The following is a 21,611-nucleotide window of genomic DNA, read 5'->3' on the forward strand; positions in this document are numbered from 1 at the left end:
TTAATATTCGCTATCCAATAAAAGAACACGAAGCACGGATCACAAAACACAGCTAGTCTCATAATGCTGCAGCATTTCGCTCTCCCGCTGATGGTATGTATTTCTTCGGATTTGCTGGGAACAGCCACCTCACCTCATCAGTATATCTCTTAACCCTAAATTGATAAAATGTGATTAAATTCCATGAAAGTAAGGGTAACCTGTTTCTGCTAAACACTTTGAACAATGACCTTAGAACAACACAAAGCTTTGAGTATCTTTTACTCTCAGGCCAGTTTGCTGGTTCTTATTATGTCTGTAGTTTAAAACAAAGCAACAACAGCCAAGTTTGAGCTTGTTTAGAAACACCACCTACGTACTTAGCAGGGGAAACTATGAGAAGGTCACGACTTGATACTTTTGGCGTGTTAGAAAAAACAAACTTCATGTAAAAACAACAATAAACGACGGGTATCAGCGCTATCAAAGTCTTGATGCTCCTGTAATTAAATTACTAAACTCTGCTTAGGTGCACGTTAACAAAAACAAAGGTGAAATTTCAGTTTAAGCTTTGAAAATATTTGTATTCAAGAAACAGGCATGGCAGTGATAGTAGACAGTAACTAGATGCGGAATAACGGTTCTGTCCTTATCAAGGGAAAGTATTTATGCCGAAACCCTATTAGGAATTTGGGGAGCTCGCATTGAAGTCCTCATTAAAGTCACAACAGAGATGGCACTCTAATGTTGGCATTAATTGGCCACTTGTCGGAGTGGCAGTTTAATTGACTGTCAAACAAAGACGCATTAATTAACGGCGATAATGCTGAACACTTTGTTATTTTAGGCAATCAGGTGGGGCTAAAAACTCGCCCAATTGCAAAACTAAATAATAACCGCACAAAAGGTCTCCCGACAGATGGCAAAGAGGGCCGGAGGGGAGGGAAACACTTTTTTTGCGCAGAGATGTACGCGCCAAGGTGAAAGCAAGAGGGAGCGAACGCGGGAATGTATACAGTTGTACGATCCCTTAATAGAGCGATGAAAAATGGTTGCCCTTTTAAAAGAGAAGGTAAGTTAACACGACTCGGACGACCACTGAACTATGCTGCAAGACAACAATTTATAGTATCGACATAAATAACATTATGCCTTGACATATCGTTTGATTTTAACTGGTTAGGTTGCCGTTTATCCGTTTTCTTTCCTTGCTAAGAGTTCCTTACTTATGATAAATGCTTAGCAACAGAATCTTCAAAGAACAGAGCTTATGAACTTTGTCAGGTTGTAACGTGCGTGGTTGGCACTGAATTAAAATTGTAACTTAATAATAAGCATCAACCACCTGGAAAGGGGTGCTTTTTAAGAGGTTGCAACCCTAAATTTTTTGTGGTTTAGAACAAAAAAAGAAAACAAGCCATCATCAGGAAAAATGAGGCAACAAATATTGTGCACATAACACAGTTACTTCAATTGGTTAAAATTGCGCATTTGTTTCAGTGCGATGTCGAAGTTCTCAAACGTGCAAACGTATAATGGGATCGAGTAACAAAGGTTACTGCAAAAGAAAAATCGAACTCAAACGAAACGTGCACAGGTAAATGATATGGTGGATAAAAGATATGAGGTAATGATATGGTGAATTAAATATAATATAGATAAATATTTAAAAACTGAAACTATACCTTCACGTATAACGACTCGCTTTAAAAGGGAAGCTTGTTCGAGAAGGAAAACAGACAAATGTTTCTAACATAAAAGGAAATAAAATAAAGAGGTAACCAGCAACATTAAAACAGGAGCAAAACAAATTTTTGCTATTTAACTGATGAGCACATAACGCTGATTTTAGTAATCGCAGTGTTCTGGTTGAGCTCTAATAATGGTGCAGTATTTCGCTGTTTTCTTGGTTTTCTCTTTTTCCGGCGGTTCAGTGGGAACAACCACCTCACCTCAGCAACAAGACACAGCAAAATTAAAAGATTTATGCGAGGTATGAAACAGTTATTCTGTTTTAGCTGATGTCTTTGGGTCTCGGGCAGTGGGTCGAAAAAAAACCGCATTAAAGAGGTTTGCAACCTAGTTTATATTGGCACATTAAACATTGGCATTAAACATTGGCACCGTACTCTTTTCTGAGCTTCACGATTTATTATTGAGTCGATAAATAACGTAAACCTCAACGTTTCTGTGTTTAAGTCTGCGTTTCAAAATTTGCCCCAAAGGTCTCACGAATTTGTTCTGATCTACCCAGTTTTAGACAATTTTTTTCAGTTTCTCAATTGACTGCCGTGCCATGGCGATTGAATTGAAGGCGAGCTTTCCTTTTTAGCGTTGCATTATTAATGAAGGCAAGCAGCAAAATGAAATGCTGGGAGACTGAGCTTTGTATTAAAAAGGAATTCCTCTTTCCACTTTATAAAATATCTAAACGTATCCCTAGCTTTAAAGATTATTTTGGTTTTAAAAATTTATCGTTATTATTATAAATAGCATTGCTATTATTGTTATCGCAGGAGCCCATCAAATGGAGCCTCCATCTCTATTAATTTCTTAAGTCAACCCTTTCCCGAGTAGATTTATAAATAGAACGGCTAGTTTCCCGCGAAAAGTGTCATATTTCCGTGAGTCTCGTGTGTCACCGTGAAAAAAATAAAATTGGATGAAGTCGAACTCAGAAGCCCGTCCTTCGACCGTTTTCCTTTTTTCCTTTACGTCCATTTTAACAATTTTACAGCCGCTGGGATCTGGGTATCATGAAATAAAAGTTAATGAATTACCCGACAGAGACTGAGCATGAAGCGATGGGACAAAGGCAGCGAACTGAGGATCACGGAAAGGTTATCTTGCGAGTGTTGTTTTTTTTTTTTTAGCGTCATACATCCCACATTTAAGCATGCACCTTGAAAAGAGTCGATGATTAAGCGTTCTGAGGACGATCAGGAACCTTTCGATGATCAGCGCCGGAAAAGTACCAGTTTTTGTCATCACCGTGGAGTGGATTTCGCCAGTTAAGCACCGCGTGCAAAAGCGATGATCTAAGTAGCAACTGACAAGGAATGCTTCAGTTCCGAAATTTGAGAAATTGCAGTCTTCCTTTTACAACTGACTTGTATCACCATGAGAGTTGCCTGATAAAACTGGCACTTGAAAAGTTGAACAGAAGACAACAGTTGCTCGACCGTGAAGCTAACTCAAAAGTAATTTGCTAACGGAGGAATTTGTGACGTCGCGCTCCATTCCAAAGACCCACTTATCTCAAGAAAAACAAAATGGATTGTATCTGCGCCAAAAGAATTATGACTGACTAACAGGATAATTCTCAGCAGTTAATGTAGAAGTTTAGGCTCAATTCCTTCCTTCGAATTCGCATCGGTAGATCACCTTTTTGAGAGAAGACAATGGCTGGACCCGGCGTTACAAAACATAGCAGGGAATCATCACAGTAGCTGACGGACAAAACAACCACAAGGACTACAAGGATTTATTCAGATAAACGCATTTCGGAAAAAAAAAAAAAGAAACCTTGAAAAACTAGAAATTTGATTAATATTGAGTCATTTAGCCGAAATAAGAACCTTAACGCTCAAAAAAATTGCCTAAAGAAAACGAATCCTGTCAAAACTGAACTACAGACTGCAGGTAGTAGTTAATCATTATGCATGTAACAGACCAGCTTCATGACCTCTTAATGTGAGACAAGCAACCAAAATTAAGATTAACATAGTCAGAGTTTAAAACTCTCCACAATATAATCTACCCGCTAGAAAGAAAAAAAAAAAAGAAAACGCTAAAGTCACGTTTCACTAGCGGATTGTGTTTGGCCTGTCAACAACGAATTTCCTGCTGTTTGATGAAGCACAATAGCAGTGTGATTTCGTCGTTGTGATTGGCTCTTCCTACCGTCGGCGCGCGAAGTCTCCCCTGGGAACCGTTCTAATTATAAATCTACTCGGGAAAGGGTTGACTCCAAGGGCTTGTATGAGAGATGGAGGCTCCATTTGATGGGCTCCTGGTTATCGTTATTTTCATTATTATTACACTGTAAATTAAGAAGATCTGTTTCAGCCCCAAAGTGTCAATTCAGCCCTGCAGGCCAAAGTCTGATTCAGCCCTTCTTGGAGCCATTTGAGCACAATTTAGGCCAAAAATGCTCTATCAAAAGGCTATTCCAGCCCACGGTAGGGCCCATTTCAGCCCTGGGAGCAAATCAGCCCTAGCTAATTGGACTGTATTGGCCCTGATTTAAGGGAGCCAAATTAGACCCAAAAATAGGACTGTATTTTACTCACCGAAACGGCCCTGTTTTTAGGGCTAAAACAGATCTTTCTGATTTAGAGTGTATTGTTATCGTTATTAGTTGGTTATTATATCATCATCATCATCATCACCATCATTGTCATTATTATTATTGTTATTTAATTATCATCCAAGCAATTATTATCCTAGTTTGAAGAATTTGCATTCCTCAACATAACCAAAGCTAAAACTATTACGTGATTCTGAAGCCGTTTACATTCCTCAGCCGATCAACTTTCCGTCTTCAATCCTCGCATTTTCCCGAATTTTCCTTTTTTAATTTTAACTATTTGGGTAGCTCCCTGAGGGACTACTATAACAATTATATGACACCATCCTCGCTTTTTTCCTAAAAACACTATGTTATGTCGACGATCTTTAATGCCGTGATCGTCATCATCATCATCATTTCATCTTGATTACTAGTATTATTTTCTTTTCTTCTTTCTTTAAATATAGATATATTTTGTTTTTAATTCTGCAAGCAGAATACTGCAATGCGAATCGTGCTACGTGAAAATTAACTTTGCAAGACATCAACACGACACCGAAAAAACTCAAAACAGAGCGGGATTGTAGCCATAGACAGCAGTTTCGCTATTATTGTAGCTTTTCAATATGAAGTAACAACCGGAGAAAGCTCTGATGTAAAATATCTGCGCACTCTGATTTAAGCCCTAACCCAGAACTCTCAGCACGCATAGAATCACGCCATATCGTGTGTCCTCTGGAGGGCAACAGTCCAAGCGTCAAGTTGGTGTCTCGCAAAGAAAATAAAGAAGAACTACAATAATAGCGAAACAGATGTCTATGGCTACAATCCCGCTCTGTTTTGAGTTCTTTCGGTGTCGTGTTGATGTCTTAGAAAGTTAATTTTCACGTAGTACGATCAGCATTGCAGTATTCTGCTTGCAGAGTTAAAAACAAAATATATCTATATTCAAGGAAAGAAGAAAAGAAAATAATACTAGCAATCAAGATGAAATTTTCACGTCGTACGATCAGCATTGAAGTATTCCGCTTGTAGAATTTATAATGTCTACTTAACTTGTTATTTCTACGATAACGATTACATGACACCATCCTTGCTTTATCTAAAAACACTATGTCATGTCGACATGTTCAATGCCATGATCATCATCATAATCATTTTGATTAGTATTATTATTTTCTTTTCTTCTTTCCTGAAATATAGATATATTTTGTCTTGATTACTCGGATAACTGGAATTTCGCCAAAGCGTTTGTCCCGACTGCTTTCTTTATCAATATAAGAAGCCTTAAAATAATCCTTGATATAAAATTCCTGCAAGGTTATTTATTAAACTTCCTGTTTCACATGGATTATCATAGCTTTTCATGAATTTTAATTAAAACTTCCCCCCATTCTTCACTACTAACTGTAAATGTACGCTTTCATTCCCGCTTTGCCTGTAAGACAGACTACAATTACTCTCTCAATACATTACCTCCGTTCACTGCTATAATAGGCTATGGCTCTTCTTTTAATTACACATCTTCACTTTCAGAAATCTATACTGAGTCATGGTTTTCCGGGCATTCCAGGGTCAAATGGCATGCCGGGAATGCCGGGCGTGCCTGGGCCGCAGGGACCCCAGGGAAGAGAAGGTCCAAAAGGACAAATTGGTGATAAGGGATCACAAGGAGTGCAGGGTCCAAGCGGAGACAGCGGGCGCGAAGGGCCCCCCGGGAAGAGGGGAAAAGGTGAATCGGGGCTTGTGGAAATGAAGGGAGAGCCAGGCATTGTGGGAAATCAAGGAAGAAAAGGAGACAAAGGAGAGAAAGGAGAAAGCGCCAAAGCAAGTCAAGCAAGTGTAGTACCACAAACCAACTGGAAACAATGTGTGTGGAAATCAGACAGTGGCACTGATAACGGAAAGATTAAGGTAAACAAGGAACGCGTTAAAAGCTAAACACGAAGTGTTTATAAGTACCACAGACGATCATCATGGGTGGAAAGAGGTTTTTTTGGGATAAACTTTAAAGCACAGCTACGAACCCAACCTCATTCCCTCAGCCTTCATCCCCAGTCAACCTTTTTCCAGCTGGAATTATTTTTTGTGTTATTTAGCAATATCAGAGTTACAGACATCTTGATCGTTTTATTGTTTTTTTTTCAGGATTGTGCTTTTAACAAGTTTAAGTCGGATACTGCGCTTAAAGTCTCATTCCAGGGAGTCATGAGGGCTCATGGTGATAATAAGTGTAATCGGTGGTATTTCAAGTTCAATGGAAACGAATGCAGTGGGCCAATGACGATTGAGGCTATTGTTTACAACGACTGGTCATCAGGGAACCCTAATCTGCATCATCATCGGTCATTTGAGGGGTACTGTGAAAACATTGCACAAGGGGCGGTCAGAGTGGAATTATGGGTAGGACAGTGTAGTGGGGAAACCCTGGGTAATGCTTATACTGGGTGGAATTCAGTTTCCCGCATAATGATAGAAGAAGTGTCTAGGCCCCATTCCTAGCGCGAGTCCCCTTCCCTCGATTGCGGGTGACGAAGTTTTTCTCCTTCCACAAAAATTCAAGTAGTTTATTTGCGCGAAACGTGTTGAAGTAATTTACATGGTTTAAATTTCGCGTGCTCAATAAGCTTCGCTTTTGTGCCTCGTTTTGACAAGATGGCATGGATTGTTGTAAGTCAAAGTAGTTGCATTGTTAGAAAGACTAACTAGATGTTTGAGCGTGCGGACGAATCTGATAGTAATTGCGGTAACCTGGAGTGATTGAGCTGTGCTTAAAATGTAGATGTAACTTAACAAACAAACAAAAAATGGCAGAGAAAAGGGAGATTACTCTAAAACAAGAGCAATAAACGTAGTCATCGTTAATCATTGATATTATTGCAGTTATTACTCGTGATGATTGGCGATTTGCTGGGTCAAGCAACGGGTCTTAGATTAATTACCCTCTAGTAAAATTGCCAGCAGTAGTTAAGAGGTTTAATGTAGTAATCTTCACTTAAAGAATAATTTAAGTATTCTTTAAAAGAAATTGGTCGCTACTTGTATGTGATGGAGATTTTTATCCAATTTTCTTGTCCCTCTTTATCTTTTTATAATTTTCCCTTTTTCTTAGTGTATTTTCTTCAATGTGCAAGGCTTTTAGCAAAAAAGTATATTTATGCACATGTTATCCCTTATACTTTCTATAGAACGTTACGTTGTTTCATGGAAACAAACACAAATGTGGAGCTTCCTGGATTTTTGACCTGATCTTTTGGAAAACAGCAATCGTAGATACAATAATAAATAATAAGGATGATGTATTTGGCGGCCATATTGTTTTTCTTCTTTCCGGAGAGAGGTCATGTAGCAGCTCTTCTAACTCTAAAAGCAAATGGTTTGCTACGTTAAACTTAAAAATAAATGGAAATAATGCTAAACAAGTTGTGTTGATGTTTTCTACCTCCAATGAAAAGACAACTTACGAGCAGCTGCTACGTATTTAGTATATACTAAAAAAGTGGATAGTGTTTTTCGCGCGTTCTGATTGGCTACTCAATCAGTGAATATCCTGTACTATTCACTGATTCACCTCCAGTTCCTCCGAGCGAGCGACGCCAAAGCCGCGTAAGTTGCAAGCAAAATGCCTTCCCGATTTGCTGCCGTAAAAGACAAAGAAATTTCACAACTAATCAAACAAGCTGTTCCCGAAATACACGAAGAAGGTGATGAAGTTCGGTTTGGAAGTTTTAAGACGTAAAGCTTTGTCTTTTTGACTTGAATCTATCGATAAAACCGGTGAAAAAGTTTTTTGCTTACAAATGCAAATTAAGCTTAAGTCTTGTATTACTTTATTTAGTTGACTTTTTCATAAATGAGCTTAAAACCTAAATTTAATAATTAATCTTTTTTTACACAATGATTTTAAATGCAAAACGAATTTACAACTCCTTTTGAAGAAATTTCCCCGCAAGAGCTAAACAAATACCTTCAAAAGTTTTATTTGTCGGCAAGAAAAAGCGACGACCGCGGCCGTTCGGTCATTGCGCGCCAAAATTGTAATCGTTGGCAACAGTAAATGAGTTAAAAATGATCATTTTTGTGCTCAATTACCTCACTGTTTTAGTATATACTAAAACAATTATTCACCTCAGTGTCGGTGGTTAGTGGTAGGTATTTACCTCTCCGCTTCGCGGCCTCGTTGAATTCCCATCCACCACTTGCCACTTCCACTTCGGTGAATAATTGTTATATATTGAGAGATAAACGTCTTGCTACGATCAGTTAAAGATTGAATTCTACACAAGAACTTGAATGTTATTAAATTAAAGCTGTCAATCATCTGAGAGAGGGAATGTATACCTCTTTTGAACTTGAACCCTTAGTAATTGCGGAGAAAGTTCTAGTGAAGAGAAGCACATTCTTCTAGTCCAAAGGGTCAGAGAACTAATCCCCCTGGGTTGAGGGCTCTTCTCAGTCGTTCCTTTTTTCCTTCTTTTTCTTTGTTTTCCCTTTTTTTTACCTGTTTTACTTATTACTTGTGGTGCACCCACCCAGTAAAAAATAGAAATAGACAGAATTAGATACAAAATAGACAGTCCAACCTAGGAAGAGTATTACAAAAATATTACCTTTTTGTCCGGCCCTATGCAGCTCAAGCTTTTCTGTCATTTACATTTTTTCTAACAAATATCAAAGAGAAACGTACTGGCGGGAATCGAACACTGGCCTCCCGCCTGGTAAATGAGAATTCTACCACTGAGCCACCAGTGCCTTGTTGAGCCAATCGTTGCCTTAATGAAGGTATTCTGGTTGAATCGGGTGGGGGGGGGGGGGGGAGGTGTCTCCAAGGAAATCTGTGTTACAGTCCGCCTGCCAGTATGACGTCACGTCTCGTGTCAGTGACTTTCAAAATGGCGAGCAAAGTGTTCATCAAAGAGACGGATAAAAATTTCGATTTTATCATGGAAATACTGTTCCGATTTCTTGGATTTGGAGATTTTAAGGTTTCTATTGTCTTAGAAAACTAGATTTAAGTACTTTTTTGGAATGAAATGTCCAGTGGTGTAATTAATTTTAAAGATTCCTTCCTATCGTCGAGCAAATTTTACGGGCAATGATACCGACCGGTCACACTTTTGACGGCCAGTGCACAACAAGATTGAAGAGTTTAGACACAGCAATAGGAGGTTCATGACAGGATGTATTATACTTTACATCGTGCGTATTTTCAGCTCTTCAGAGCTAGTGGAACCCCATATCATTCCCCTCAAAGTTCGCTCAGCTGAAGCTTTGAAAGAGGAAGCTAAATGACAGGTAATTGTGAGAGAATGTGAGCATCGAATCTTGTTGCTTTACCGCATTTTAATACTGTATTGGGCATACACCTGTAATTCTATAATTAAATCCCGAAAACCAATAAAGGTTTCGTTTAATTATTTTTTGGGGGCAAACCTAGTGGAGATTTTAGGGTAATTATACTGATGTTTAAGACGATGTACAAAAAAACAAGTTTAACTTTCACCAGTGGGTCACTGGTGGGTGTTGGGTATAAATTAGTACAGTTTGTGGTGTACTTACTGTGTGTTGTTTGTCATGATGTCAACTAACATTGAAAAAAAATTCGGCTGTTTTAGAGGGGGGACATGTCTTGACTGCTTATGGTTTTTATCTGGTCGTAAGCTTGGCCAGTATGCAGATCAAGAGCTTTTGAAATCCGTTTTCCAAAATAAAACTCCGTACTTAAGCTTAAAATATATATTGATCCAAGTTCATGATTAGCAGGGTCAGCAGTAAGAGTAAAGAAAAAAAGACCAAAAGGAAAAATAGTGTTAAAGAAAGAACCAAAAAGAAAAAAAAAAAAAAGGTACAAAGAAAGAGAAAACAGCGTCGACGGGAGTCGAACCCGGTTTATCTGCACATGCAAGCAACTCCTTGACCACTGCACCACAGTGACACACGATTTGAACAATTAATTTTGTCATATCAAAACAATTTTTCTCTGCCATAGAAGCTGGTGGAGCTGTATTTATCATGAATTCAAATGCACATTTGAGGAAAATCAGCTTAAGCTCGCATTTCAAAGCTATTTCGCATTATTTCGGGTTCAACGGGCCGACTCGATTTAGAGAATCGATCGAACGAGCCGTTACTGTATCTGGTGGAGAATTAGGAGATCAACAGAGGCCCTCACTCGAAAGAATGAAAGGCCCATTTAATTAACAAAATAATAGATGAAATATAAACATGGGTGATCTGTGAATGGAACCCCCTATTCTGGAGACTAGACCTTGCCTATTTTAGAGAAAAAAAGATTTAAGTTTTGATGACCTTGCCGGTCCCGTGAAATAGATAGCGATCCCGAAACACGGCCCGCAAAACAAATTAACAAAATTATACAATCACGAACAAAAAATATCAAAACGGTTTACACAAGCAGACTATAGCAACACCAAAGCTCACATACATTCGATCAAATCAGCGATATTTAGCGATATTTCCTAGCTTCTTAGCTTTTCCTCGACCTCGCTCGTCCAAATAACTGTCGTATCCTTTGCTAATTTGCACAAGCGACCCGAGGCTCTAGCCCGTTACTATGTGACGTCATACTGGCAGGCGGAGTGGGTCGAGAAACTTAGGTGGAAAACAATAGAGTTACTTCCCCCCCTCCCCCCTGAGTTGAATGTACATGATAAAAAAAAACGAGGTATAAAAGGGCATACAAATAATCCAGCAGTAAGGGCACTACCATGGTTAGGGACACCTTCGTGAGATGACGGCATGATACTTTCCGAGTGATCACCTTCAAATCTTGTCAAGGGATTTAAGGAGGAAGAACTTCATTTCTCTTGCGCCCTTTCTTCCCATCGTAGCCTTTCTCGACAAGTCTATAGTTTCGAGCGAACCTGACGACGCCGCCCCGCGTTATCATCTGCGTCTACAGGAAACCAACACGGCACTTCCTCTTTTTTTGCGCATATGGTCGTCAAGTTTAAAAACAGCCCAAAGGAGAGAGCCTTTGGCAGAGTTCAAACGATCGCCTTCTACGCAACGGTCTAGAACAACGAGGTATTCCCATGGACTTTAGGTCCGACTTGACACGACAGGATTCAATTCTTCAAAGATCGCTTTGCCTTTGAGATCATAATCAACAGCACCATCGGGCCTCCGCGTGCATGGCAATTCTACCACTGAACAGAGTGACCAGTGTATTTTGATGCCGACTCTTAATTGAGTAAACTATTAGCTTTAGCAGTTTCAGTTCTTGTTTAGTTTTCAGATTCACACCTATTATATTGACTTTATTGACAAGTCGCATAATATTATAAAATAATTATCAACTAAGATTATGTGAACCATTGAAAATCATAATTAGAATGAAAATTTGGCCAGAACTAGTAAACCATAGATGTTCAACTGTTAAATGTCTCATCAAATCAGTTTATCAAATTAGAATTAAAAATTGTATAGCTAGGGTTGTGATGCACATCAATAAACATCTCTTGAAAATTTCCCGTATCAAGGGAAATTGCAGTTGCAGAATAGGTTTTACGATCACATACTGAGATTTTCATGGTTGTTCATTGAGCTTATTTAGCTGCAATAAACAAGAAATAATTTGCAGGAGGAAGGATTTTGTTGGGGTCACGACCTGAATCGAAAATTTTGGCGTGGTAACGGAAAAAAAACGACGCTTAATGTATCAAAGCTATCGAAATTTTGATGTTGTTGAAGTTCAGATTATGGATATCTATTTAAAGTCCTTGATCTGACTGGTTATTTTCTGTACTCTGCACGCCTAAGCGTCAATAAAAACCTCTTCGAATTAACCAAAGAGATTACTAATAAAGGAGACCGACTTCAATATATTCACTTGTAAGAAAAAATAAATTACTAGCAACGACTGCAATGAACGTAAAACAGTGTTTCAGTCCTTATCATGATTCAGTATTTCTCTTGTTTTGTTATTCCCTCTGTTTTCTATCCTTGCGTAGAGCTCATTACTAATAACTTAAACATCTGAATAACAGAAAAGAACCAGTCACAGATCAACCTTCAAGGAATGTAAAATATAAACACCGATTACCTTAAAATCACGATCAAAAAAAACAATCAAAAGGACTTGGCATAGCTTGCTGGCGCTGAATCAAAATTCTAATTTAATACTTAACACCCACAGCGACCTTGCAGAAGTAGATACAATCTAAACATTTAACTGAGGTCATCTTGAATAGTTGGTATGTTTTTAATAAATAACAGAACAAACTCGAACAAAGCATAATCAATAAAAACGAAGCAACAACTATCTAGCTTGTGACATGGTATCGACGTCTTAAGTTTCTCCTTTATTCAAATTACGCATTCTTTTTAGTCATATGGTCAGAACAAACAAGACGTGCATGTCCATGGGTCAGTGGGAAAATTATCTGATGGTGTTAAGATTAAAAATAGAAACCACACCTATGTTTTGGGCTTGTTTAGCTGGAACTTGACGAAAATTTCAGTTGACTACTCACACGTACTGATTACCCACTTAAAAAGGCCGGATATTATTTAATAGGTGGCCACATTAAATATTAAGTTGCTCGAGAAAGAAATAGAAACAAGGACCAACTTGGTAACTTCAAATATTAATGCCATAAATGGAAATGCAAATAAGCAGGAAATCAAGATTGTAACTTAATATTCGCTATCCAATAAAAGAGCGCGAATCACGGATCACAAAACACAGCTAGTCTCGTAACGCTGCAGCATTTCGCTCTCCCGTTGATGCTATGTATGTTTGCGGATTCGCTGGGAACAGCCACCTCACCTCAAAAATCTCTTTACTCTTGGTAAAATGTGATTAAATTCCATGAAAGTAAGGGTGACCTGTTTCTGCTAAACACTTTAAACAGTGACCTTACAATAACACGAAGCTTCTAATTCTTAACTAGTTTTTTGTTTCAATACAACTCCACTTCAAATGGAAAAGGGAAAGATATTTAACTAAGAGGTTTCTAGGAGTTTTTATCTGAAGCGTACTGTAAATAAGAGGACTCGAAGGTACAAGAAAATAAGTAAACCAAGAAAATGATAAGTAACACAAGACGGCTTCTTCGAATGAATGTGTTTATTTGTCAGAACCATTCTATCAAACCAGCCATCCAGAACTGATCCCAAATACTTGAATGCAAACAGGTTAAAATGCTTCTTTTTTTTTTTTTTTGCTGCCTTCAGTGGTTACGTCATGGTATATGGAAAAGTTGCAAAGACGGAGAAGAGAATATCGATAAATAATTTTATTAGAGTACAAGTATAGTAGAGGGGGATTGCATAAACACGCGATATTTAAAAGCCGAAAACAACTGTACATGTCCTACTTCCTGTGGTGTACATCGAATCTCCCAATCTGTGAAAAATCCTTTGTTCTATACCTCTAGTTATGACTAAATTGGCTAAATAACTGGACGATAACAATCTTTTCTGTCATTATTATTATTATTATTATTATTATTATTATTATTATTATTATTATTATGATTTATTTTTTCAATCCACATTGAACTTTAAATAGATCAACTGGCTGGGAATCGAACCCGGGCTTCCTGCGTGGCAGGGGAGAATTCCAACACTGAATTGGTACCAGTGCCCTTTATAAAAACTGACTCGTTGCCTTAAAATAGGCATTTTTGTTGAATTTTTCTGGTGAAAAGAAAAAAAAGGAAAAGGAAAACAAAACAAAAGAAAAACACACAAACAAACAAACAAACAAAAAAGGCAAGGTAGAAAAGGGTATACAAATAATCCAGGAGTAAGCGCGCTAACCTTGTCGGGGACGCCTTGGTGTAATGGCGGGCTATCTAATCTTTACTTATGGACTTTGTACTTTAAATTCACTTTCTTCTTTATGAGAAAGGAAAGTGCAAGAAATTCACGCGTATTTAAATGGTAATGAGAAAGAAGAAGGCCTCTTTGGAGCGAATTTTTGATAGACGAAAAAAAGAACCAAAGCAGCTGGTCAGCGGGAAAATTCAAACACTATTAGTATTCCTTTTCTAGAGAAACAGTAAAAACCTTTGGCTAGGGCTTATATTTTACAAATTTCTACTCACAGTTAAATTTCCTGGACGAGCTAAAATTCTTTTCATTTTCTAAGATTAAAAACGTACAGAAAGAAAGACAAAGGAAAAAATCAGGGATTCTGTTTCTTAGTGTAAAATAAATTATCATTAGTATAGTTTCTTCTATCAAAGATGGAATTATAGTTGCTCGTGGCTACTCTTTGAGCATCTTTTACTCGCAGGCCAGTTTGCTGGTCCTTATTATCTCTGTATTTGAAAACAAAGCAACGACAGCCAAGTTCGAGCTTGTTTAGAAACACGACCTACGTACTGAGCAGGGGAAACATGATGAAAAGGTCACGACTTAATATTTTTGGCGTGCCAGCAAAGAGAAACTTCATGTAAAAAACAACAATAAACAACAGCTATCAGCACTATCAAAGTCTTTATGCTCTTGTAATTAAATTACTAAACTCTGCTTACGTGCACGTTAACAAAAACAAAGATGAAATTTCGGTTAAGCTTTGAAAATATTTGTATTCAAGAAACGGGCATGGCAGTGATAGTAGACAGTAGCTAGATGCGGAATAACGGTTCCGTCCTTATCAAGGGGAAGTATTTATGCCGATTCTCTAGCAGGAATTTGGGGAGCTCTCATTGAAGTTCTCATTGAAGTCACAACAGAGATGACACTCGAGTGATGGCATTAATTGGCCACTTGTCTGAGTGGCAGTTTAACTGACGGTCAAACAAAGACGCATTTAAATTAACAGCGATAATACTAAACAATTTGTTATTTTCAGCAATGGTGGGGCTAGAAATTCGCCCAGTTGCAAAACTAAATCATAATCGCACAGAAGTTCTCCCAACAGATGGCAAAGAGGGTTGGAGGGGAGGGTGAAAGCAAGAGGGAGCGAATGCAGGAATGTATACAGTTGTACGCCCCTTTAATAGAGCGATGAAATTAATTGCCTCTTGAAAGAGAGGTTAGGTTGACACGAGTCGGATGACCAACTATGCAGCGAGACAACAAAGACATATTATATTGTATCGACATAAATAACATATGATTATGCCTTGACATAACGCTTGATTTTAACTGCTTTGTTACTATTTAGCCGTGTTCTCTCTTTGCTAAGACTTCATAACTTATAATAAATGCTTAGCAAGAGAATCTTAAAAGAATATAGCTTATGAACTTTGTCAGTTGGAACTTGCGTGGCTGGCACTGAATGAAAATTGTAATTTAATGATAAGAACCAACCACCTGGAAGGAGGTGCTTTTAAGAGGTTGCAACCTTAAATTTTTTGTGGGTTAGAACTAAAAAAAAACAGGCCATCATCAAGAAAAAGAGGCAACAAATATCGTGCACATAACAAGGTTACTTCAATTGGTTAAAATTACGCATTTGTTTCGGTACGATGTCCAAGTTCTCAAACGTGCAAACGTATAATGAGATCGTTTAAAAAAGGTTACTGCAAAAGAAAAATCGAACTCAAATGAAACGTGCACAGGTAAATGATGTGGTTTGTTAAAGATATGAGGTAAATGATATGGTGATTTAAATATAGTATATAAAAATATAACGACTCACTTTAAAAGGGAAGCTTGTTCGAGAAGGAAAACAAACAAATATTTCTACCATAAAAGGAAATAAAATATAACAAAGAGGTAACCAGCAACATTAAAATAGGAACAAAACAATTTTTTGCTATTTAACCGATGGGCACGTAGCACTCATTTCAGTAATCGTAGTGTTCTGGTTGAGCTCTAATCATGGTTCAGTATTTCGCTGTTTTCTTGGTTTTCTCTTTTGCTGGCGGTTCACTGGGAACAACCACCTTACCTCAGCAACAAAACACCGCAAAGTTAAAAGATTTATGCGAGGTATGAGACAATTATTCTGTTTTAGCGGACATCTTTGGGTCTCCGGCAGTGGGTGGACAAGAAAATCGCATCAAAATGGTCTGCAACGAAGTTTGTATCGGCACAATGAAAATGACAGCTTCGTCATAATTTTTATGAGATTTACGATTTATTATTAGTTGGTAGATAACATAAACCTCAACGTTGTTGTTGTTGTTAAATCTTCGTTTCAAAATTTGCCCCAAAGGTTGGTCTCGCGGATTGTTCTGATCTACCCAGTCTTTGACAATTTATTTCGCAGCCTTCTCAATAATAGACGAGTATCGATTGACGGAGGAGCTCTTCTTTTTAGCGTTGTTTATGAAGACAACAAGCAAAATAAAATGCGGGGAGACTGAGCTTTGTTTATTAAAAAGGAATTTCTCCTTCCACTATAAAATATCTAGTAAATATATCCTTAGATTTTTTTGGTTTTAAAAATTTATGATTTATTTATCGTTATAATTATTAATATCATTGCTATTAATGTTTTTTTTTTTTTCATTTTTACTATTTTTTATCATTATTATTTGGTTATTATATCATCAGCAGCATTATTATCATTATTATTATTATTTTATTATTATCTTAGCAATCATTATCCTAGTCCTAGTCACCATAACCAAAGTTCCAACTTTTACGTGATTCTGAAGCATTTACGTTTCTCAGCCGAGCAACGTTCCTTCTTAAATCCTTGCATTTTCCCGACTTTTCCTTTTTCAATTTTCACCATTCGGTTAGTTCCGTGAGGGACCACTATAATCTGGCAATTATATGACACCATCTTATGCCGAAGATGTTCAATGCCGTGATCATCATCATCATCATCATCATCATCTTGATTACAATCATTAATTTTTTTTGGCTTCTCTCTTTAAGTATCAATATATTTTGTTTTGCCTAGGGGAATAACTGGAAGTTCGTCAAACCGTTTGTCTCGATCGCTTTCTTTATCAATATACGTAGCCTTACTAAAATAATCCTTGATAAAAAATTCCCGCTAGGTAATTTATTAAACTTCCTGTTTCACATGGATTATTATAGGTTTTTATGAATTTTGATTAAAAATTCCCGCCGTTCTTCATTACTAACTGGAAATTTACGCTTTTATTCCCGCTTTGCCCATAGGCGTACGGGCAATTTTTCGCCAGGGGAAGCGGTAAACTATTTGCCCAAAAAATTCTCGCAAGTTGCCCATTTTTTTTACGAAACAGTCAAAAAGAAATGAGGGTCATATGATACAACAACATAGGCCTACATATGAAGCGAAAGTATTCTTACATCTGAATCTATTATATGAACTCATAGAATAGGCTAATAACTGTCTTTGCCATTTTGACTGCTGAAAATATCAATGATACGATCTATGTCATTGTTGACTACAGAGTTGGCATATGCCCTTTCAATGTTAATAAGTGCGGTGTTACTGACACATTGTTGCCCATGGTGCTGCGGAGGTAGGTTTTCAATCTGCGCAACGTACTGAATGATCGTTCTGCAGAACACAATGTAGCAGGTATCACTCCAAGGATATGTACAACATTAGAAAACACTGGAAACATATCGAATACATCATTCTCGTGCATTGTCTCCAGCATTTCTGAACAGTCACGTAGCCTAATCCGCGCACACGACGAAAGCTCGCGCACATTTTCTCCTCAGCTTCGAGAATCTCGCCGTTGATTTTGTAAAATTTAGCAACGCGGGAGAAGTTTTCTTTATCAGGTGTTTCGCTGTGACAGATGTTTTCCAAAGCACAGAGTATTTCCTGATCATTTCCGCTAAACCTGAGCTCAAGCTTTGACAGCACCTTCTCGATGGGCGCATAGTAAATGTTAATATGGTGGTTAGCCTGCGCTACAGACAAAACTAGACTCTTGTTAAGTACGTCTGCGAAGCAGCGCTGAAATTCTCGTTGATTGGTCTTTTAAAAAAGCCATTGTCGATTTACCAATCAGGATGAAAGGAAATTTGAAACGCAATACCGGTAATTCGTTGAGTCCGTTGGTGACCCAGAACAAGGATATCGGTACTGCTTCGCAGACCTTACTAACGGGGGTTAAATTACGTCTGTGACGCAGAATATACGGTGGTGTGATTCCGGTGTCAGCTGCGTTTGTATTTGCGAGTGTTCACCAACTAGGGCTTGAGGGCGACTCGATGGCGTTTGTCTGAGTGCCCTGGCTTCTTGTAAAAACTGAGAATTGGTCAGCCATTTCTTCATTTTCAGACCTATTGCTGATGCTATCTGCCATACGCTGTTGAAACTTTGTTCACTCCGACACTAGCCGAGGGTCTGAATGGTTACGTTGAGCGGAGTTGATTCTAAAACGTTATGCGGAAGTTGATTCTAATCAATTCACGACTGGAATTACACAGTGGGCACAGAGCCCATCAATTAAAAAACTACAAATATGTAAATCAACATGATACCCTTCACTAATAACCAGAAACTCAAAACGTGCTAGCTAACCACTGTCTCTTGTGAATTGAACTGGATTTACCACGCCGACTTCAGGTTAAAATAGAAAATATCTATCTCTTCGAAATAATAAAAAGATGAAAAAACTTCTTTAAAAAACTGACTTTATTTTGCCCAAATTTCTCTTGCTGCCCAAAAAATTTGAGTCGCCCAAAATTTTTAAGGGGCTGTTCCCCCGGCCCGTGCGCCTATGGCTTTGCCTCTAAGACAGACTGCAATTATACTTTCTCAATACATTACCTCCGTTCGCTGCTATAATAGGCTATGGCTCGTCTTTTAATTACACATCTTTACTTTCAGAAATCTATACTGAGTCATGGTTTTCCAGGCATTCCAGGATCAAATGGCATGCCGGGAATGCCGGGCGTGCCTGGGCCGCACGGACCCCAGGGAAGAGAAGGTGCAAAAGGACAAATTGGTGATAAGGGATCGCAAGGAGCGCAGGGTCCAAGAGGAGACAGAGGACGCGAGGGGCCTCCCGGGAAGAGCGGACCACCAGGAATTATGGGAATAAAAGGTGAATCGGGGTTAGTGGGAATGAAAGGAGAGCCAGGCATTGTGGGAAATCAAGGAAAAAAAGGAGACAAAGGGGAGAAAGGAGAGAGTGTCAAAGCAAGTCAAGCAAGTGTAGCACCACAAAACAACTGGAAACAATGTGTTTGGAAATCAGAGAGCGGTACTGATAACGGGAAGATTAAGGTAAACAAGGAACGCGTTAAAAGCTAAACACGAACTATCTATAAGTACCACAGAGGATCATCATAGGTGGAAAGAGGTTTTTTTGAGATAAAATTTAAAGCACAGCTATGACCCCACCTCATTCCCTCAGCCTTCATCCCCAGTAAACCTTTCTCCAGCTGGCATTAATTTTTTTTTGGTATTTAGCAATATTAGAGTTGCAGACATTTTAATCGTTTTTTGTTTTGTTTTCCAGGACTGTGCTTTTAACAAGTTGAAGTCGGATACAGCGCTTAAAGTCTCATTTCAGGGAAACATGAGGGTCGATGGCAATACTCAGTGTGGCCGATGGTATTTCAAGTTCAATGGAAACGAATGCAGCGGACCAATGACGATTGAGGCTGTTGTTTACAACAACTGGTCATCTGGGAGAAATGCTAATCAGCTGCATCATCGGTCATTTGAGGGGTACTGTGAAAACATCCCACAAGGAACGGTTAGAGTGGAATTATGGGTAGGAAAGTGCAGTAGCCAAACCCTGGGTGATGCTTACACTGGGTGGAATTCAGTGTCCCGGATAATGATTGAAGAAGTGTCTAGGCCCCAGTCCTAATACGGCACTCTCTTTCTGAGAAAAGCTTAATAAGCAAATATAGAAAAATATAAAGCACGAATTTGTTAGTTTTAGCTTACTACTAAAGTCGTCGGCATGGTAGTGTAAGGTTCACAATAGTAACCCCGAATGTTAGTGCCATCTGCATGTGTAATTAATTTTTAATCGTCACATTTCAGAAGTTATAGATGCAGTATTTTCAGTGCTCAGCAATAACTTCAGGTTACCGTCAGGAGCCGATTTCGATGAGATCGACTATTTTCTGCAAAATAAATATGAATTTGGGGTCGAAGTTTAATAATTTCAGTGAAAAAAAGAACAAAAAGAAAAAAGGAAAACTCCTAAAGTAATCTTTTTCCATTATATCGAATTTGGCTTCCATAAGAATTTTTTTTTTTTTCAAACTTTTCTAGAACATATAATTACATTTTGTTTCTCAAATCTCTTTTGCTTTATTTTAATTTATTCATTTATTTTATAAGCGCTAAAAATTTGGGGTGCAGTCTAGAGTTACACGGCTTTGATTTTAAAGCACGCTAAGCTTTGATTTCAGAGTGTTGTTTTTAACCAGATGCGTTGAATCCTTCTTAAGGAAGGCGAATTTAACTAGGGGAAAATTCTGACTAATTAGTTTACCGCTTTTGCATTCCAAACAAGATGTTTGAACGTGAGAACGCCGAACGTATATGGTAATCTGAAGTAACTGAGGTTTGCTTAAAGAAAGTTAATAACTGGCTTGAAATTGACCAAATGTAGAGTAAATAATAAGAAACCTGAACTTCGCTGTTATATTCATTTCAGTGGTTAATCAGTGATCAGTTGAAAGAAGTGGACATTATTTTCCTTGTGGAAGAGTGTTTTTGTTTTTTTTTCCTTTTTGTTAGTGTATTCTCTTCAATCTGCAAGGCTTTCATTAAAAGGTAATTGGCCTAACGTTCAGCACAAATTGTTTTTGCGTTGTTGCTCTTGCCTTCTTTTTAAAATCAAAAGCCGCTATTGTTCCTCAATGTGAAATTTGCCCAGCCCACCTAGCTCGGTCGAAAATACCCCGGTCCACTGTTCGCTGATTTTGGATGGCATACAAAAGTCGTCAAAGTCCCCGATACCCTTAACCTTTTCCTCCGTCAAAAACATGAAAATACCATGAAAATTCCCCACTAAGTTTGGTCGGTGGTGTCGGTTTACATAGACTGGTGCATAATGTTTCAATTTCTTTTACATTCAGTCTCCTACACTCCTGTATACCATTAGCGTCTACAGGAAAATTACACATACCGATCCTTACGCGGTTATGCGACTGATGAAGCGTCTTGAAATCGAAACATTAATGCCTGTGTCAAACATATATCCCTTTTCTTTTGTATATCATGGACAGTAATTTGCCGCACGTTTTGTTATATCCCCCTGCGTCAATCACACTGGGCGGTTATGCGACTGGCGAGGTGTCTCGTGAACAAACCACTACTGTTTGTTTCGAGCAGACACCTCGCTTCGTTTCTGTGTCATGTTGCAGTTCTATGCTAATTTTGATTTTTGTCTGTTTCTCTCCCTGGGCAAAGTCCACTACTAACAATTGCTAAAACTTATTGACAGAAGAGCACCGCCAAAGAGATCAGCATTTAAGGAATGTGAAATACTGA

The 21,611-nt window shown here is 38.3% G+C and overlaps 2 protein-coding genes across 2 annotated transcripts; both read left to right on the plus strand.

Moving 5' to 3' along the window:
* The first annotated feature begins 1,861 nt into the window (after positions 1-1,861).
* Positions 1,862-6,772, plus strand: LOC140932060 (uncharacterized). Its single transcript, XM_073381722.1, has 3 exons — positions 1,862-1,972; positions 5,807-6,184; positions 6,419-6,772. The coding sequence occupies exons 1-3, from the start codon at positions 1,862-1,864 to the stop codon at positions 6,770-6,772; spliced, it is 843 nt and encodes a 280-aa protein (XP_073237823.1).
* Positions 6,773-16,044: 9,272 nt separating this feature from the next.
* Positions 16,045-20,917, plus strand: LOC140930806 (uncharacterized). The gene is made up of 3 exons (XM_073380520.1): positions 16,045-16,180; positions 18,981-19,379; positions 19,615-20,917. The coding sequence occupies exons 1-3, from the start codon at positions 16,070-16,072 to the stop codon at positions 19,969-19,971; spliced, it is 867 nt and encodes a 288-aa protein (XP_073236621.1). The 5' UTR covers positions 16,045-16,069; the 3' UTR covers positions 19,972-20,917.
* The last annotated feature ends 694 nt before the right edge of the window (positions 20,918-21,611 follow it).

This window comes from Porites lutea, chromosome 3 (genome assembly GCF_958299795.1).
Source record: "Porites lutea chromosome 3, jaPorLute2.1, whole genome shotgun sequence".
Lineage (NCBI taxonomy): Eukaryota > Metazoa > Cnidaria > Anthozoa > Scleractinia > Poritidae > Porites > Porites lutea.